This window comes from Bombus impatiens, unplaced genomic scaffold (genome assembly GCF_000188095.3).
Source record: "Bombus impatiens unplaced genomic scaffold, BIMP_2.2 scf_0109, whole genome shotgun sequence".
Taxonomy (NCBI): domain Eukaryota; kingdom Metazoa; phylum Arthropoda; class Insecta; order Hymenoptera; family Apidae; genus Bombus; species Bombus impatiens.
The window spans coordinates 547,360-568,578 of NT_176528.1; the positions used below are offsets into that span (position 1 = coordinate 547,360).

General features: G+C 34.5%; 1 protein-coding gene across 1 annotated transcript in view; it reads right to left on the minus strand.

Moving 5' to 3' along the window:
- LOC100744797 (cadherin-87A) overlaps positions 1–21,219 on the minus strand; it is a gene marked incomplete at its 5' end in the record, with an annotated part of 346,103 nt that overhangs the window by 241,016 nt on the left and 83,868 nt on the right. The window contains one exon of the mRNA XM_024364854.2: positions 17,340–17,395. Coding sequence (XP_024220622.2) covers positions 17,340–17,395 — 56 coding nt within the window. The remainder of the gene's footprint in view (positions 1–17,339; positions 17,396–21,219) is intronic.

Sequence of the window (21,219 nt, forward strand, 5' to 3'; positions counted from 1 at the left end):
TAGCCGCCCTCGAGGGAAAGTTGCTAGTGGGAGACGCCGCTCGTTGAAAAATAGGTCTCCCCTATTTTCCCGTAGTTGGGACAAAGACTGTTTGTCTGTTTGAAGGACTTTAGCTGACTAAATCTTAAGATTTATAACGGGCTCTCGAGCTAGCCGAACATGTACTGCGGAGACGCATCAACATCTGGTAATCATCTTACTCGAAGAATAGGGTCTGCGTGTGGCGAGCTACGAGATAGAGACCGTTGGAATGTTTACCGTCGAGTGTTACAACTATTTCCTTTTTAAGGAGAGCTATAGAATTATTCCATGCCTTTGTTAGACAAAGCGTTCATCCCGTGACCGCGGCTACGTTCGGCGACTGACTGTCGCCTCGAGCCCAAGCTCATTATCACAACTCTCGAACAATTACAATCGGATTGAATAACTACAATTGTTCAATCACAGCTATAGTAGACTCTAGGTTACAATGTTGCGGGATTATCCAAAATTCCAAAGGCTCCGGTGTTCTTTCATCTCCGACATATATAACCGTCGGTCTCTCTTAGTTTCCGAGTATTCACAAAAAATTATCGGTATCACTGCAGCGTGTTTCTGACTATAGTTGTGCGTGAAGACATGTCTGTTATAATTTGTAACTCGATTAAAAGACGATTGTTAATGTTAACGCTTAATATCTTTATAATTAATTTGTTATTATTTCACGCGGGCGTTTTTTGCGATTTAAAATACTAGAGCCCAAACCTGAATCCAATACATCGATGATACTCATTTTTTCGTAAATTATAATAGACATTTCTTGCAGTTTCGCATATGCACGTTGTGCACGGAGCCTTTAAGCTCACCCAACTCTCCCTTTTAAACGGAAAATAAGCAGCGATCGATACTAATGCATACGTTGTAACAGACGCACAAATATGAGCAGACATGCACCATAGCGGTACCTGTAGTTTTTCGCATATATCTCGGAAACTAAGCGATACCGACGGTTATATATATAGGAAAAAGTTGTGCAAAATGTTAATTTCTACAACATATTCAAAAATCATCAAAATCGGAGAAAATAGAACGTTCGTACAAGTTTAGCGAATTTTATTTTAAACGGGAACAGATTGTACGTGTTTGTAGATTTATCGAGAATTAAAATAATAAGGAACAATTTTTAAGAATTTTTATCTTTAAGCTTCTAAAGATTTTCATTAGAAAATAATACATATCACATTGACGTTTTCATTATTAATTTGTACGATTTTGTTAAATCCGGATGCCGTGACTACAAATCGATTAAAATACCTGAATACCTTTGAACGATAATGTACACTTATTGCAATGCCATAATTCCAAAGATGTCTGTTATATATATATATGTGTCATATTATATTTGCCAATTGTATTTTTACATCGTGTCGACTACGCGACGCGTCATATTAATGAAATGTAACCAATTTTTATTTGTAATACGGTTATCGGTGCTAAGGTAATTGTGAGTTTATCGGGTTAACAGTAATCATGAATTATGTAATTCACATGGGAGAGAATTTTAGCGTTGAAAGAATTGGTTTATTAATCATAGTAATACACGTGCATCGATGATAACAATAATTTGCTGTTGTGCTAATTTATGGAAATTTTTAGAGCTAAAAAAGATTTAATTGTCTTGTTTAATATTAAAGCAATGTCTTAGGGTGGTAATATTCAGATCAATAGATCAATATTCCTCGGAAGCCATATTGTCGTCCAATATGAAGCATTGGCTCTATGTAGATAATTATAATCATAGCATAAAATTCAGAATATTTTATTATTTTAATATACCATCAACATTTATTTGTAATATATTCTCTGTAGAAATATTAATCTTCAAAATGATTAATTATTATGGAAATGAAAATTTAATGTGAATGGTTAAAACGAGTGACCGACAAAGAGTTTCGGTGCTGAAAATGCGAGGGACAACCAAATGCTTGAAATGAAAGTAAAGCAGATAAAGTAAAGACAGATTAAAGTAAAGTAAAGGCTTATTATAAATAATATTGTGTAATTATAATTTCATTATTGTATAAAAGTATAAATGTGCCTTTCCATCTTCCCTTTCTGAAGATAATTCAATAAAAACCTCAACATTACACATAAAATTTTGCGACAAAAATACTGTATTGTTTTCAATAAATCAATTTACTCAATTCTAAGGAATAATTAGCTAGAGTGTCGCGCGTACATAGAAAGATACTTTCCTAGAAGATCTGTATTTTTCAAATTGTTACACCACCATAACAAAAAGAGGTAAGGTAGATTTGCTGTAATTGGGGTGCACGATACCCCATTGTAGAGAAAATTAGGGAGAAGGCTTTATAGCTATGTTTTGACGACCGCAGAAGGTTTCTTAATTAAGTGGTTACTGCCTTTCTTGTCAGTAGCCTGTCTTGTCGCTGTATCAAGAGAAATGAAGAGAAGTTTTTAAGACATTTAAGAATATACGGGCTCAGCTGCTTGGGATAATCTAGCAGATTAATGACACGGAAATGCAGCAAGACATACACGCTAATAAATAAATAAATAAATAAATAAATAAGTTGTCGACTAATGAAATTGACGAAACGCAAAAAATTATGAAATATAACTTTCTTAGAACTCGCAATTCGCGAGTCACTTCACCTTATGTATGATTTCATTACGAATAAATTAAAAAAATAATCTTTCCATTACTGTATCTCATGATATAAAATCAAAAAAAAATTCAAATGATAAATTAAAAACGAAGGAACTATGCTAATTAGGCACGTGTGCAAATTTCTAGCTTTACCGATCAAAGAAAAATATATAGCATTAATTAAAGCCAAACATCTTTGTAAATAACGTTGGTAAAATCAAAGGAAATTGAGGAACGTTTTACATAAATATTTTAATCGAGTAAAAAAGCGAGAAACGTTGGAAAAATTGAACAACTTTCTCCTCAAAGTCGAATGACATGCTTCGAGTCAAACTTGGAGTTTCTGTGAAAGTTAACAATATATTGAGAAGTTCTTTAATGTTGGCAAAGGAAATATGTTTGCAGCTTTTTCTCGGCTGTGCAAGCTCTTCTGATTTTCATGATCAGAATTTTATTGCAAAATGCGCTATAAGACATGTACATAGATATATGTAATTCTCAACTCATGAATTTACATATTGATCCATTTTAATCGCGTTATAAATAATTGCAATGTAAGAACCGTGTATATAGAATGAGTAAAACTAATTATCGTAATAAGTATCGTAGTAAATTATACTAATCGGGTAGGTTTATTTTGACATCTTTTGATACCCATCCAAAACTTCTTCTAACAATAAGAGAAACAAATTCTTTGACTTCATCGAATAGGAAAAATAATGTTTTATGTATATATCCTACAGTTATTTACGGTGCAATGATATCAACTGAGAATTGAATTGTAGCATACCGTAGGTGTCTGACTATACACAAACCTAAACTACTGACAGTCACGTTCGCAGCTAAAACAAACAGCTTTCAGTCCAATAAAGTAATTTAAAAATTTCCATTTTGAAGAGAACATGACCTCCAATTTTATGTGTATTACTAATAATTAATAACAGAGAAACGATTTCTTTTACGTTTTTGTAAAACGTTCGGTTTTTGGTCGATCAAAATGTCGCTGCTATTGAACAAGTATAAAACTTAAATAGGCTGGAAATTTGAATACTATCTGAAACTTTAACACTATCTATATAAAACTTTTGCATAAATTTCGACGTAAAACTGTCTCAGGAATGAAGATACAACACGATTATTTGATGTTTTCACAAAAAAAAAAAAAAGGTATTGAAGATTTCGAAAGAAACATAAAAATGGATATTCGTTGCCCACAATAGAGTTGAACATACATGAGCAAACGCAATCTTCACGTTCCTCAATTATGATAATATATTTATTTATTTTTATATACAGGGTAGTTAGTAACTGGTAGTACAAGCGGAAAGGGGGTGATTCTACGCGAAAAAAGAAGTCGAAAATATAGAATAAAAATTTTTCTTTTAATTTTTTTTTTCAATTTTTCCATCAAGACAACGATCTACAGTGAGATCCGTTATAACGAAACGTGATAAAGTGCACGCGTACCGAGCGAAAATTCAAAGTCGATTTTCTCGAAAACAAAGGCTCAAACGAAAAATGTTTATTCCATATTTTCGATTTCTTTTTTCGCGTAGAATCACCCCCTTTCCGCTTGTATCACCAATTACCAACCACCCTGTATATTTCCGTAAGTTCAATCCATTATAAAGCAAAAGCGATGGCTTATTAAATAAATTCCTCACCACGAGCCAATATTGTTACGAAGCAGATACTGAATTATCAGTGACTCGCGCAACGAACAACGAAACAAAAACGAACCGGGTAAAAGTCGAGTCCAAAACGCGTTCTTCTTCAGAACCTGGAGTCGGATAACGATACGAACGCTCGAGCCACATGCAAAAACACGACGACAGATCGCGACGACAAATGATTCGATAACGGCATCGTTTCCGACAAAGCTAGCGATTATTAACGGGTCGAAGCGGAACATAGGAGAAATAATAACCAGCGGAGAGAACGAGACGAAGAGATTGGTAAGAGGAAATGCTAACGGTGGACGACTGCGACAACGCGCGGAGGCGCAGTATGACGAGGCATCGGTGGTAAAAAAGCATAGGAGAAAAGAAGGGTTACGGATGAATGGGAAGGCCGGGACTTTTCAAGCGATCAAATGTGATTGAACAGACACGGATGCCGCGTATTATTGAGCGAGCGACGCATTATCCAGTAATACGGCCGACTGCATCCGGCATTATCGGAAACTCGTTGCTCTGCCTCGACGAAGCCGTATTTAACGGGATCCTGAATGAATCTCCCGGCCAGAAGCCACATTCACCGACGAAATGACAGTGCGCAAACCGGGTGACCGATGGATATTCGAACACCCGTGCGCGTCGTATCACGTAGACGAGTACACATTCGAAGACACGAACGATATCGATTCCTCAGGAAGCGTATGTAAACTGAATCGATACGCGTTCTTGTTCGATTAACAGACTCGCGTTGGTAGGTAGTAAAATACGGGCTAATTAAATGGAAAATGGCACGCCTCGTGAATTTCGTGTACCTCGATGTATATTGTCAAGGTCAGCGTTCTCAGTAATTTAGCTTGTACATACGTACTTATACAATCGCAGCTTGGGTCCAGATTTTGAGATACGGAATTTAGTAGAAACAGATTTTGTTAGAAACAGATACGGAATAAAATTTGTTCGTTGTTGACTAATTCTACACTGAATAGGACTAAATAATTGATAGCGGATCGTTCTACGTGTAAAAATAAATCGAAAGCGTAGAGTAGAATTTCCTCGCAAAACGTTTTGTTTCCGAGAAAAATAAATTTATAAAAACCATGTATTAAGTCGTCCGAAAAGTTTCTTTCGTTTTATAAGGAAATAATGGATGCACAACATTTTTCGTTTTATATTATTTTATCGAATTACGTATGATCCACTTTGTTCTATCAAAATAAAGATCACAACGTTCGATAGATTAGGTTTCATGTTTGATGTCTTTCATGTAAAAGACGTGTCTATAAAAGAAAGACACTTCCCGGACAACCCAATACTAGGTCGATTCGTAACTAAATATGTTCAAACTCTATTTTCTGGATCCTTAGATGGACACATTTTCGACTTATTTTCACACGTACTATTATCTAATCTTGCCTAGTCCGCGATTAGCACGTTCAAGAATTCTTGATAAATTTTCAAACTCGATTTTCTCGAAAACTAAGCTGAGAATAATAAATTTCATTCTATAGTCTTCCTTTAGTTTTCCACAAGGAATCACGTGGTGCCAGCTTTTACGTGTTATTCTGTATGTATGTAAAAGTATTTTTGATATTACAGTAGAACTCCATTTATCTGAAGCTGTAGAACAGACAGTCAGTTTATACTTTTTTATATACATATATTTACATATTTTATATACATATACTTACATATATTACATACATATATATATCTCATATATGTAAATTCTATAGAATTCAAACTACCCGCCAACCGAAATTTTTACTTTTGCTTTGTTTTACCGCCAATCATTTTGCTGAATAGATTAGATCACGAGAGAAGAACAGTAATTTAGGACTTAGGAAATCGATTCTCAATTTTCCAGATAAAATTTGTAGTAGATTTGTTATTAACTGTTATTGTATTTAATTTCATTATTCCCAAAATAAACTCGCTTTTTCCTGAATCGATCGTCCGATTTACTCTAAGAATTTACGTTATTATATATATAATTAGAGTTCATTGATTTTCCTCGCTACTTATTACTTTTCGTTCATATAATACCACGTAGTTATCATTCAGACAAATCAATTCACTGTTATCGACGACAGATCTTCAATTAAACAGAGATTAACTAAAATTTCATCCCAATAAATGGAGTTCTTCCGTGCAATAGCTTTTAGCATTAGATTCACGTTTGGTTTGAGTTTGGTAATGGAAAAAGAAATTACAAAGGCAATTACAATTTACATGGAATTCTATGGTAATTATACACAACAGACGCCTATTTTTGATGTTGAATTCTTCTTTTCATTAGAAATAACTTTATTTCGAACACAGTATTTATAATCTGCATTTCCTTTGTATGAACAGGCGAGTGATTAGCTTTAGAAAAACGAGATGAACTACGTTCTATTAGACAATGATTTATATTACAGTGGATGCGTGTTCTGACAAACTACTCTTTTCGTAGAATGAAATACCTGAACATCGAATTCCATACATTCATAAGAATTTATGTATACTATCTTCCGCGTAACTGATATGAAATCAGAACTCCTCGGCGATGAGTTATCACGTACAATGTATAGAACTCGATTGTATGTAATAGAAACGACTCAGCATTTTGCCGATGTTAAAAAAAGACGACGCAAGTGAACAAGAAAGAGGTGGGAGAATCGGCTCGGTGAAAGGAAATATATCGGTCAGACAATGTTAATGCAACAATGGAACTTTTTTGTTTGCAATTTTTGTCGAATAAAACTTTCACCAATGTAATTGGCAGGTTTGTCTGAGTAAAACAAGACCAAACACGATATAATTTGAAGCATATTTGTTTATCTACTGACATTAACTTATTTTCTTTCGTCTGTTAAGTATATATGTAAATGTGATTTAAACTATATCCCCTTTGGACTCATTTTAATCAGAAAAATCTCACAAATACGTTAGAACAAGTTTAATTAAGAAAAAAAAAATAAAAAAGTTTCTTCGTTGTCTCGTGGATGATTAGTAGCTTGTCACGGACGATTAAATTTGCATCAGGTTACTCTACTCAACCATCGTACTTTGCGATGTATCAAAGGAACGATCGATCAATTGTGGGGAACATAGTGACGAACAATTTGCAGAGAAAATGTGGTATGCGTTTGATTTAATTCGTCAGAATAATAATTTATCAGAACACGCATCTACTATATCCACAGCCTTATCCGAACCGTAGTTTAAAAGCATAATTTCAGTTATATGATCACGCGTTGAATGCGGTACAGAAACAACTGCTCAATTTCAGTTTTCCGAACATCAGCTCCTACTTGTTCGAACTAATACTAAGAGCTGCAGGTTATAACTAATAAACCGCTACCATAGGAACTATTCCATCAGTTGAACACAGTTCTGCCTGCCAATTAATCCAGGTAAGGCACGTTCTATCCTAATAATATTTCTCCCAACATTCTATCCACTATCCTATTTATTTTTTTGAACAATTTTAAAATGTAACAATTGTACAAGATGCAAAATTGACTAAGAAATTCAGTCGACGCACCACATGCGTCAATAACAGCGAATGTATTGGGAAAGCTCGTTGAATTCATTTATTAAAGAAAATTCTGTCTTTCGAACTTATTTTTAAAATCATAGAAATCCTAAAGCTCTTAAACCCGGCCAATTTCGTATGATAATTTACGCAAATATTTATGTCAAACGCTATTTTTATTGGGCACTAACAAAAGTTTATTACAATCGCTTACGCAGAAGGTAAGTATCACATGTAAAATTCAAATTAAATACGGGGGCAAGTCGTAAATTCGATTCGAAGTTTATACGAAAAGTTATTTGCCAATGCTGTAAAAGTTTCTACGGTAAATTCTAGTTTTCGAAATGGAAGCTAATATCTTTTATGATCTTGACCCACTTTTCTTCGATGGAAAGTATGACTTTTCGAAAGAATCATGTTATAAATGAAGCAATTAGTTCACAAGATCGTTACAAATGTCAATTTTATTACGTTTCAAACAATGATATGTTCTTTAATATAACAATAATATTTATGCTTTAAATGCAGCTTACATTTTACAATTTGTGGTCAACGTGAATTGCACTTGAAACTGTGATCTATACCGCGACGATATAAATTGTAAGAAAAAGAATGAGATTACTAAACTAAGATTCGCTCCTGGATTTTCTCTTTGCCGGAAGATTAATGTATCAATTGAGTTGTCCAGACTATCGAGTGTTCCGGGTTTCCGATTTTATTTTATTTTTCCAAGTTATATTGGTTTCCTTCGAGTTTCTCTATCTGAGCTTTTATTTCTTTAGAAAATAAGAATTTACAGTTACTTTTCGTTAGATTCGACTTTATTTCGCGATATTAATAATTTTTAAATGTCGGACTCACTTTGTCATTTAAATTTTGAATGGTATTTGACAGAATTTGTTAAGAAGAAACGTTTATATATTTAAATATTTTATGTATTTCGGATTAACAGAATGACATATGTACTTTTGTTATTATTCATTTATATTTTCTCTTATATCATACTATATGTACTAGTGCAATATTTAAACAATATTTCATTTCAAAATCGTTTATGGTGTAAATATGGAGAACAATATTTCAAACGCTAAAATATTAAACGAATATAGAATATTAAACGAATGGAAGGTATTTCTTAAACTAAATTTTAGTCGATCAAATAAACGATATGCATACGTAATTACTTAAAACCACACGATTTTAATGAAATTTTTTTAATAAATAGGATACTCTTGAAACTTTAAACGAAATCTTCTCAACCGTTTCCATGTTTGCAAAATGTTCGACACAGTTTCGTATTTCTGAATATTTAAAAGGCCAAGTTTAATAAAAAAAAAAAGAAAAAAAAGAAACTTTATAATGTAAAAATAATGAAATGGTTTTATATTATATTTTTTACATCTTAAAATCTTTGTTTCTAAATTTGTATTACATAGATCATTGAAATACGATAATTTATGATTTTCTTACAAGATCATTTCAGAATTGAAATTGTTCGACTGCATTTTTTGTTTCCTCGAAAATCAAACTTCTATAAATTTATTTATCGCAAGCAAATTATACAAAATAAAATTTTCGAATAAATTAAACAAAATAATGTTTGTGCTATCATACGACTTTTTGTACTTTCCACTCTGCAAAATTTATTAGCATCGTAAGTGTAGCTAATATCGCTGGCCAAATTTGAAATATTCTCAAGCCAAGCGTAAGACACAATTTTATATCAAATTAGTCTCAAACGAAAGAGACATCATTTGTCTTTCACGTACATAAAATATGTTTCTTTATACATTTTCGATTACGACTTTAATCCCTTGTTGACTTCTGGTGATGCTTTTTTCAAAATACTTGTTATCGGCGATATTAGAAGCATTGTCTCATATGTGTGTTGCCACAAACAGCAATACATTAATTTATAACATTTTATTTCTCCAAATAGTGCCACCATATAGCGTGTGTAAATTTGTAAATCTATCTTAATCTATACAGGGTGGGGTGTTAATCGTAGTACATACGGGCAAGGGTTGATACTACGTGAAAAAATACGGAAAAAGTTTAGTATAGCATTTTTTAATCTGAGACTTCGTCTTCGAGAAAATTGACTTTGAAGATTTGACAAAATTTAATTTAACTTAAATGTTTTAAATTTGGTTAATTTCGGGCTAAACAAGAGTAAATAGTCGACAGGGATTTAAAATGTATTTGAAAATAAATAAGATGCTTCATTGCGAAAAAGATCGAAAGTTCGAAAATGTATCATGCGCGTGTACGAGACCAGTTCGTAATTAAACATATTTGAATTTGATTTGCTCGAATATGATGCCTCAAACGAGAAAGTTTTATTTCACATTCTGAACTTATTTTCACGTGTACAGTAACCTCCAGTGGCTTGTTCGCCTAGTCGCCTCTTAGCCAAGTTTAAAGCACATCCGACGAATTTTCAAACTCGATTTCCTCAGAAACGAAGCGTCATATGAAAAAATTGTATTCTACATTTTCGACTTATTTTTTCACGTAGAATCAACCTCTGACCGATTGCACTACGATTGCCGTTCCACTCTGTATATGTAACTTGGTCAATCTCTTACTCCTCTTTCTAATATATCTGCAAACTGCTACTGCTGCTTCCTATACATAAGAATAGTTAAAAATTTGGGAAAATAACACCACACAAATATATCATAATTCGGCAAACAAGAAATAAATCAATAGACCTTTGAAAATCATCCAGCCGGCAGACGTTTCCAGTCCAATTACACGCGTACGTGCGGCGTCGTATTTGAATACATCGTTAGAACGTGATTGACGCGTATTCGTGAGCGGGCAAACGTTGCCCTTTGAGTGATCAATCGTACACAGAGGTGGTTGCAAACAAGTCTGCTTTCAAAAACCATACGTACGCCCGTACCGGTACGTTTTATTAGCTTTTTTACGCGTTCGACGCGGCGCGAATATCACCAACGAAAAGAAGCATTTATTTCGAAGAGCAAACCGTTCGTTGCGATTCATCTCTGACTCGACGCGACAGCGCAGCAATTAGAGGAGAAAACACAGAGAAAGAGAGAGAGGGAGAGACGATACGACTATATCCTCGCCTCGGTTCCAGATATTCTAATGTTCTACATGTCCGGCATAACGGTGACACCTGTACAGCAGAGATCGTAACAGGTTAATTCAGATTGAAAAGATCATAGTGTAGGATCTTTACTACACTTAGTTTATTTACAATAAATGGATTAGACAGATGTTGGTTAAACAAGAAACGATGGTTGTTTAACGTGAACTCTTAACTTTGCAACTCTCGTCACTACGGTTCTAATGTTCTCTCTCACGCGGACCACACTCTCTCGACAACGCAATTCGCCCTCTCTGACTTCTCCATTCACACTCTCTGACTTCTCAACTGACACTGACTGTTAATTCGTCTTTGTCCCTTAGCATCCCTTTGTCGTTTGTCTTAGTCCCACCACGCACGTGTTCTGCAACCGCTCGTGGCCAGGGTCACGCAGGCCTTTTCCGCGAAACTATTCGATTGAAGGACCGACGATATATTGTTGTAGTGCCTGTCGACACTTTGGCTTTTTGGCGACATTGTTCATACACTAACTTCAATTATAAGAGCCCTGCTCTAGCGTACGTATCTATCTTATCTTCGTGCGCTAAGTTATTATCTATTTATCTCTGCTCAACAGTGTAATCTAAGTGTTGGAAATACATAATTTATAATTCTGTGAACCACAGTGTTATACAAACTAAATCACCCCTATTATCTCAACGGAAATCAGCGGATCGATCAATTTGTGGCGTCGATTGCTATAATCTCTTAGGTCTCTCGTCCACGATACTACAATAGTATACGTAAAGATTTTGGCTAAGAATAATCATTATAAACGACAAAAAATGCAAGTCTTAGTTTGAGGAATCCAGCAAACAGTTTAAAAGTTATGTAAAGTTGAGCGTTTACGGCGTATCTGACGGCCCGCTTTAACGTTGGCTTTTCCACGTTAGCTTTTCCACGATTCGCCCAATGAGCGCAGAGACCTGGCTAACAAATGCACGTGGATGTGGGTCATTTTGCGGCGGAATTTTGAATTCTGAATATTGGATTAGGTTTGGGTTATGTTTTATTCTCCGGTCATCCTTACGCTAGGTTCAGTTCGATATCAGTTCGATAGAAGCAATATTATACTAACCACCAAAATACGCTTAAAATGTTGTTTCACGTGTGCATAATTCTCGAACCTCTGGATTCCTAAAGTTAAAACTTGCATTTTTGCATTCTGCACATTGAAAACTGTTAAATTGCAATAAAAAGAGGCGATAATTTTATGTCCTTCAAACCGAAGTCTAATCAAAATTTTATTGGTTATCGGTAACCATAATCGATGTCAGGATTCTTTTTGGTTACCTGTTACCATTATCGATAATGAGATCTTATGGTCATCGACAACCACTATCGATGACAGAATTAATATACAGGGTGGTTGGTAATTGGTGGTACAAGCGGAAAGGGGGTGATCCTACGCGAAAAAAGAAGTCGAAAATATAGAATAAAAATGTTTCGTTTGAGGCTTTGTTTTCGAGAAAATCGACTTTGATTGATCTCGCTGTAGATCGTTGTCTCGATGGAAAAATTAAAAAAAAAAATTAAAAAAAAACATTTTTATTCACCCCCTTTAATCACCTCATTTAATCACCCCCTTTCCGCTTGTACCACCAGTTACCAACCACCCTGTATATCGTACAATACGATGATTAAAAATGCTCTTAAATTATCTTATACAATTCAAGCGTTGTTAATTTACTGTTGCCGGCGTATGGTACAAATAAATGGTCAGCTATGCGCATCTGGTTCGGTTGTATGGACAAAACAGAAAAAAATGCACTGTTTTCCCTGGAATTTAATGACTAGAACGTCTAATATAAAAAGAATAAAATGAGATTGTAATTACAGTGGAGTCTCGGTTAACCGAAGTTTCGTATTATCCGAGGTGCATTGGACTTTGTCATAACCTCATTTTTTTCGAAATTTTAATACGAAGCGTAGAAAAATGTAAATAGTTAAATATCGCGAGACCAGTTAGCAAATGTTCGATCAGTCAAATAATTAACTCAGCCTAAATACACGTACGATATTACATTATCAAAATGTTTTCTACGATTTTATTATACGATTTACCGACATTAATAGACTTTTCCGTATTTTTGGAGCATTCGATTATCTACTGCATTATTTTTTGCCGAATATTCTACTGTATTGGACTACGGACGTTCATCCATTTACGGAAAATTTCAAGGTAGGAAAATTTGCAGAATACGCGTAATGGTCGAAAGCATATAAAACAACCTTATAAAATATACAATACATAGACACATGCAGCTTACATTCCTTTAATTATGTGCGGCTAATTACCAATTACGCACAGTTCAAGTGTTCGACGATTTAATCGTCCAGACATATTATACACGTCTGAGTATGAAACTGCTCTATTACCTGTGCAAACTATTTACACGTACATAACGCCATTGATTAACTAAACTCTGAACAATGGCCCTCCTCAAATATTAAAGTCGCCGCAATTATATTGAACGGTTTCGTTCGATTGATACGAACGAGGTTTAAAGACGTTCAATTCCCTGGAAAGCAGATGCAGCTGCGCCGTTGCCACGAACAATCGGAGCTTGGGAGAGAAAATGGGATGATGGCGAAAACAGCGAAGAATGGAAGAAAAGGGGAGACAGTCGTGGCGAGTGAACGAGTGACGCGCGAAAGGTAAACAAGCGCGCGTGCAAATAAAGTAACAAATCCGAAACGGTGGCGGATATGGGGGTGAAAAGTGGATGAAGCCGGAGGACAGGAGCGTTGAGAGAAAAAAAGCGCGAAGGAGAAGGGAGAAACGAGGGAGAACAACGTTCCTTCCTTTGCTTCCGCTGGAAAATCCGTTTCACAGCTTCGCTAAGATATGCGGTTTTCTAAGAGGGGGGAAAAAGAAGAAGAGGAAGAGAAAGAAGGAGAAGGAGAAGGAAAGTGGCAAGACCCTTCGGTGGAAGGTTCCTGCTTCCCCTAACCGGAACAAGGAAATGCCCCTCTCTTCTCTTTTCCTGCTTTCGCATTTTTCGCGCCTTATTTCGTGTCGTCTACCTCGATCTTTGTTTTCGTGACAGAGATGGACTTTATTCGACTAATTGCAAGTAAATGCAGCGAATAATTGAAATAAACAGATAAATACAGCAAAATTGCCTTTATTCGAATACCCACTATCAGAATAAAATTTATATATTAATATATTCTATATACTATATTATAATATATGTTGTTATTTCTATACTCAGAGGTAAGAGCAGAATAGTTATTATTTTATTGAATGGATAAATCTGTCACACCGCCCTGAGCCAAAAAAAAACCTTTATTGCACGCGCTTACAAAAGCTGGGAATAAAAACAAAAAAGCATCTTAAGCCTATCGATTAAATATATCGATTGTAATTAGGATCATCCTCTAGTTACTATTTCTTATAACTAACGCATCTGCATATGGATGGCGAGCACGAACTCACGTTGTCATTTTCAACAATATGACTATATTATATATAATTATATCATATTATTAGTATAGTTATATATAGTATATTATAGTTATATTATATATACTACATACTATAATATAATATACTATATACTATATTATAATATAACTATAATATACCATATATAAGTATACTAATAATATAGTTATATTATAATATAGTATATAGATTACAACTATGATAATAATATATTTTATTGTATATTATAATATAATTATATACTAATACTAAAATATTCGAAACCAAAGCCCAACATAATATACGAATGTTGTATCATTCGAACCCTTTGCTATCCGAACATAATGTTTTTCAGTACATACAATACATATTTAAATAAGTACATATTTTATTAATGTCTATATAAAACGTAAAAATTCTATCATTTTTCCGATTGAACGAGTCCCGGTCGTAATAATTTACAAGAATGTACAAGAGAAAGGAGAAGCAAAAGAGGACGTAAATAAAAAACTTGGAAGTGTAAGTGCAACAGTATTGGCAAAAATACACGATGTTTTGAAAGCCATGATCACAGATATTAAAAACCAACAACGCGATATTGAAAATTATGAAAAGCAGGTAGGTTTTTCAGATGCTGCATACAGTAGAGAAGAAACCCCAAGTATACTGACGTAATGAAATGGCTTCATCGCGATACAAACGACGATAATGACAATTTTATTCAAATGGAAACAGCAAAGGAAAGTGATAATAAAGACGTGCCTTGTCATGACGAAGCATTCGTGGCATTTACAGACGGGCTTCGATGATTCGAAATACAAAAAGAACGTAACTCTATACAATTACTTATGTCGATAAAATTATGTGACTTGGCAGCCAAAAAGATGCGGCGTCCATAAATATTTCAAGAATCTGCCAATTAATTTTAATCTGTATTTGAAGAAATAAAATTTTATAGCAGAAAAGTGATTGTTCTATTATGGGAAAATTCCATTATCCGAATAATTTTCTTTTTCTATTAATTCGGTTCTAACGTAATTGCAAAGCAATAAGCAATATACGTTATCTAAAATTTTCATATGAAGAGTGTTACGCAAAGAGGGTATACGATAAGAAGGTCGGGACATTGCAAAAGCTGAACTAGAAGGGGTGTGAAAATATCTCGAAGAAAGGAAAGGAAAGGGAAAGTGCCAAGGGTAAAAGCTCTGACAATTTTGTAAGTGGGTCGTAAGAAGGATTTTGTGCCAACAACTCGAAAAGACCAGGAACTTCCTACGTATGATTATACATATACGTACGCAAGCGAAAGGCCAGTTATGTTTGCCGAAAGTGGTATCGAGGCGTTGCCTAAGCTGTATATATACACATAGAAGCTTCTTATAGACAGTATATTTCGATGAAATGATTATTACCAACATTGGAAACCTCCAACACTACATATCTTTCAAATATAAAATACCAAATGAAAAGTTACTTCGTTTGATAGCTCAATATGAAACGATTGGAAGAAAAATCACGATTATTTCAAAATATTGGTTTGGTAACTGTCATTTATTTTTTTAGTCATTAGTTTTTTTAGTCATTTTTTAAGTCATTAGGTGGTATTGACAAAATCCCCAATCACTTAGTTGTCAATCCAATAGTACCTAAATAGTCGAAATAAACAATATTTATTTTATTTATTTATTAAACTTAGTCCCTGCCTTTCGGCTTTGGACGACTTCCGGTTTACATACTTTGAAATAAACAATATATTCATTACATAATTTTCTTCTTAGGTATTTTATTGAAGTAACTGCCATGTTTGCTGGATATTTTATGCTTCAAGAATGATCAATATTATATTAGAATATCCAAGTTTCATTATCTGAACAATATTACGCGGTAACGAAAAACAAATATACATAGTAGAATTTCGATTATCAGGATACCTACTACTGACGGAATGATTGCTTTCTGTAACATCGAATAACGAAACATTCGATTATCGAAACAGTGTTGCTTAATAAGTAAGGGACAAAATTATGTATTTAATTATGATTATACAATATCTTAATTTATCCTATCCTTTCTGCGTAGGTTATAATTCTTTCTTATACAGGGTGGTTGGTAACTGGTGGTACAGGCGGAAAAGTGGTGATTCTACGCGAAAAACGATCTACAGTGAGATCCGTTATAACGAGACGGGATAAAGTGCACGCGTACCGAGCGAAAATTCAAAGTCGATTTTCTCGAAAACAAAGCCTGAAACGAAAAATTTTTATTGTATATTTTCGACTTCTTTTTTCGCGTAGAATCACCCTCTTTCCGTTTGTACCACCAGTTATCAACCACCCTGTATATTTCATAGTGTTTTAATTGAAAAGATCGTTTACTATATATACTTCAAGGAACAATTTTATAGAATTTAATTTAATATATATTTAATATAGAATTTAATTTAAGAGTAATTGAAATACAAATAGTTGTTTTCCTAGAACGTATATGAACTTGTCAGTTCCATTGCAACCGAAACTTTCCATATAGTTCAATGAATATCGAACAATTGGAATTGGCAGCCATCTGGAATATTGGAGTTTAAGGCAAAATTATCTAACGGTTTGAACAAATCGTCTGGTTAAAACCATAGGTAAAAAAAAAGATTTTCCTCGGATCGTGTCAAATCAATTAATCACTTTTCCTCTTTATACATACAAAATCATATTAGATGAATGAACAAATCTTTTCCAAAATTAACTTAGGAATCGACTTGATAATTAAATCTCAGACTACAAATAGCTGGAAGTATTTAGCTAAAATGTATGAACGATTGAAATTTGGAAAAAATTAATTATCTTTCCTTGCGATTGCACAAATTGTTTCGCAATAGATCCAGAGAACATTGGAGAACATTGGAATTCTGCCAAGATAGAACGTTTAGACATAGAAGAGAAGCAGAGAGAATCACTCACCAGTGCGTGTGGCCAAAAGACAAATTGCCAGCAACGTCGCGAGCTTCTTGGAAAACCTGCAGGCAAAAGAAACGTGTTGATTATTGATTGAACCTTCAGTCAGTAACAGTGGGCAAATAAAACAGTGACCGTACTATAATTCCAGTTCCAGCCGAAGATTAATTGTTTGATTTCTTCGAAAGTATTTGCAATTGATGGCTAGATTCTGTTCGGGCTTGATAAATTACAGACAAACTTCGTCTACCTCGAAATAGAAAGGTTGAGAACGTAGAAAATTTATCTGATTCAAATAAAGATGCAATACATTGTACATCAAATCGATAATTTGTACAATCGATAGATACAATCAAATATAAACATAATTGAGAGTGCTATTAAATGTTATTGAATGGTAAAGAAATAAAAGCTTGATAAAAATTTGTTTCATCAGCTAAGGATTGGGACAAATTATGGATATTTTATATATTTTTCCTATTATATAAATTCTATATTGTGCTTTTTTTTGCTACAGCAGCAGATGAAAGTCCTCGGCCAAGTGGGAAGAAATCAAATTTGGAGTTTCCTTAGTGTAATCTTTAGGCGGTTGGTTAACGTTTAAGGATCGTAAGTTATGAAAACATTTTTATCTAAATAAATTGACTCTATTATGCGCTATACTATATTATACTATACTATAGTGTATCTATCTCTATACCTCTCTATACATTTCTATACTCTATCAAATATCGAGAACATATTTTTAATTTGCGCAACAACATCTTCGCACCTGAAATCCTCCGCTACAATTTGCAGAAAAAAAATAACTGTTAGAAATATCGCTCGTTTAGCGTAAGTCTATGGTTGGTCAACGTTTCGAGTTGTAAATTATAAAGGCATTTTATCCGGATGAGTTCACCCTCGGTGTGTATAATATACTATGCTTTAACAGAAATGATACTGAAATATAAATGAGTACGGGAGCATAATGTCATACTTTACTGTGGAGAATTCTTTACGACACAGCACAACGCAGTAGGTACTCGTCTGCTGCAGGAAAACAAGTCTGAAAATACAGGCAACTGTCGTGGTGCATGCAATGAATAAGGTACATAACTAATCAGCCACACGAGACCATACAGTCATGACAAAAACTGACAGGAAGACTAACAATGAGACGATCCACGCTTTCCCCGTTAGTATCGCTTTTCACCTCGTTTATTCAAGACTTGTAAACTAGTTGTAAGTACCATTCCTAACGCGTGTTGACGAAATGTAATGAATGAGGTTCGCGTGCAAGTTAATGATGTTCCATTTATCTACATCTCGCTATAAAAGAGAACCTCAATTTGGTAAAGCAAAACGCTCCGCGCTGAACCAATTAAATAACATCGGTGTAGATATTCGACAATTAGAATTAACAAGATATTTAGCGCGACTATAATATTTCGTGGATATCATAAAATTATTTAAACAACCAATTAGTTACATTAATTTTATTAATAAACCTTGATGTTCAGTCGGGCCGTATTTAATATTTGCACTTGCTTAAGATGGCTGTTTATGCTGTATACTAATTTCTTACTAAATATATGTTGGCAATAAATATTCTGTGATTTCTATGTACATTTTCTGATCGGTTTTAAACTTGACTAATTACGGCGGTCGTGTCTTGTTCGTGTCTATTTCGTAGAAACCACAAAGTTATTTAAATAAGCAATTAGTCACATTAATTTTATTAATAAACCTTGATGTTCAGTCGGGCCGTATTTAATATTTGCACTTGCTTAAGATGGCTGTTTATGCTGTATACTAATTTCTTACTAAATATATGTTGGCAATAAATATTCTGTGATTTCTATGTACATTTTCTGATCGGTTTTAAACTTGACTAATCATGGCGGTCGTGTCTATTTCGTAGAAACCACAAAGTTATTTAAATAACCAATTAGTTACATTAATTTTATTAATAAACCTTGATGTTCAGTCGGGCCGTATTTAATATTTGCACTTGCTTAAGATGGCTGTTTATGCTGTATACTAATTTCTTACTAAATATATGTTGACAATAAATATTCCGTGATTTCTATGTACATTTTCTGATCGGTTTTAAACCTGACTAATCATGACGAATCGGTTTTAAACTTGACTAATCACGGCGGTCGTGCCTTGTTCGTGTCTTGTTCGTGTCTATTTCGTAGAAACCACAAAATTATTTAAATAAGCAATTAGTCACATTAATTTTATTAATAAACCTTGATGTTCAGTCGGGTCGCATTTAATATTTGCACTTGCTTAAGATGGCTGTTTATGCTGTATACTAATTTCTTACTAAATATATGTTGACAATAAATATTCCGTGATTTCTATGTACATTTTCTGATCGGTTTTAAACCTGACTAATCATGACGATCGCGTCTCGTTACATGTTTTGTATAAAACATAAACTATGGTAACAGTTGAAATATTTTCGTGAGTATAGCCGGAATTTATTAATTATAAAGGTTCTGTTTTTTAATAATACGATGTCGAAAAACGTATTTGAAGGCTTTTACTGTTCAAAAATAACCTACTTAAAGGATGTTATTGTTGCTTCAAAAAATTTTCCAAAAAGATTTCGTGAAGCTAGCCGACAGTTGCCAAAAATCCTTGAAAAATACTCGTAAAACGAGCAGCTGTCTTAGAACATCTCTATGAACTTCCCGTGTAATCTCCGCTACATCACGCAAACGCTCAAACGAACACAATTACCACGTACGCAAGTATGAAATTCGCGACGTTAATAGCGCATTTCCTTCATCTGTTTTCCTTACCAGTTGATGCTGCAATTAGCAAAGTCATCCAATCAATTAGGTCAGGAACCGAGCAGGACTCGCCTACTGCTGCTTACCATTGCATAGTACGCAAGCGAAACAAAATTCATGCACACAATTGGATTCGCATACGAAGCAACCCACGTTTGCCAACATATGCACCTAGCCAACCTTGCGGATAACTACGGATCAATTACGTGACGCTGGATGTCGTGGATGCATCGACCGCGAGTGTACACGAGATCCACAGGGTATCTACATCGGCACTGTCGCCATTTACCGCAAGGAAACAGTTCACTTCCGGCTGCATTCCGTTACGAGGCGTCGCCACGCTATCAGCGCTGTTCTCTGTCGCGATTTCTCGCGATAATCCCTTCGTCCTCGTACGTGATTCTCGAAGGGAGAAACGTATTCGGTATTCGTAAAATGTTTGAACAAGGTTTTGCGCACGAAGGACTGCAAATGAGATTCTTTGAATGTTTCAGATCGCATGTACGCCTGGAATGCTTTAATTCTTAATTCTGAAGCAAATGAAATAACAATAATTAAATTATTCATTCAATTACTTGTTAATTACAACCAAAGTGAATGGATTTGACGAAAGTAGCTGCCAACTTTATTTGATTTATTGTCTATCTTGCCTGTAATTTTGTAATTTTGAATATGTATATGTATATTAATATCCACATGTACATTAGTATGTATATATATGTCGGAGATGAAAGAACACCGGAGCCTTTAGAATTTTGGATAATCCCGCGACATTGTAACCTAGAGTCTACTATAGCTGTGATTGAACAATTGTAGTTATTCAATCCGATTGTAATTGTTCGAGAGTTGTGATAATGAGCTTGGGCTCGAGGCGACAGTCAGTCGCCGAACGTAGCCGCGGTCACGGGATGAACGCTTTGTCTAACAAAGGCATGGAATAATTCTATAGCTCTCCTTAAAAAGGAAATAGTTGTAACACTCGACAGTAAACATTCCAACGGTCTCTATCTCGTAGCTCGCCACACGCAGACCCTATTCTTCGAGTAAGATGATTACCAGATGTTGATGCGTCTCCGCAGTACATGTTCGGCTAGCTCGAG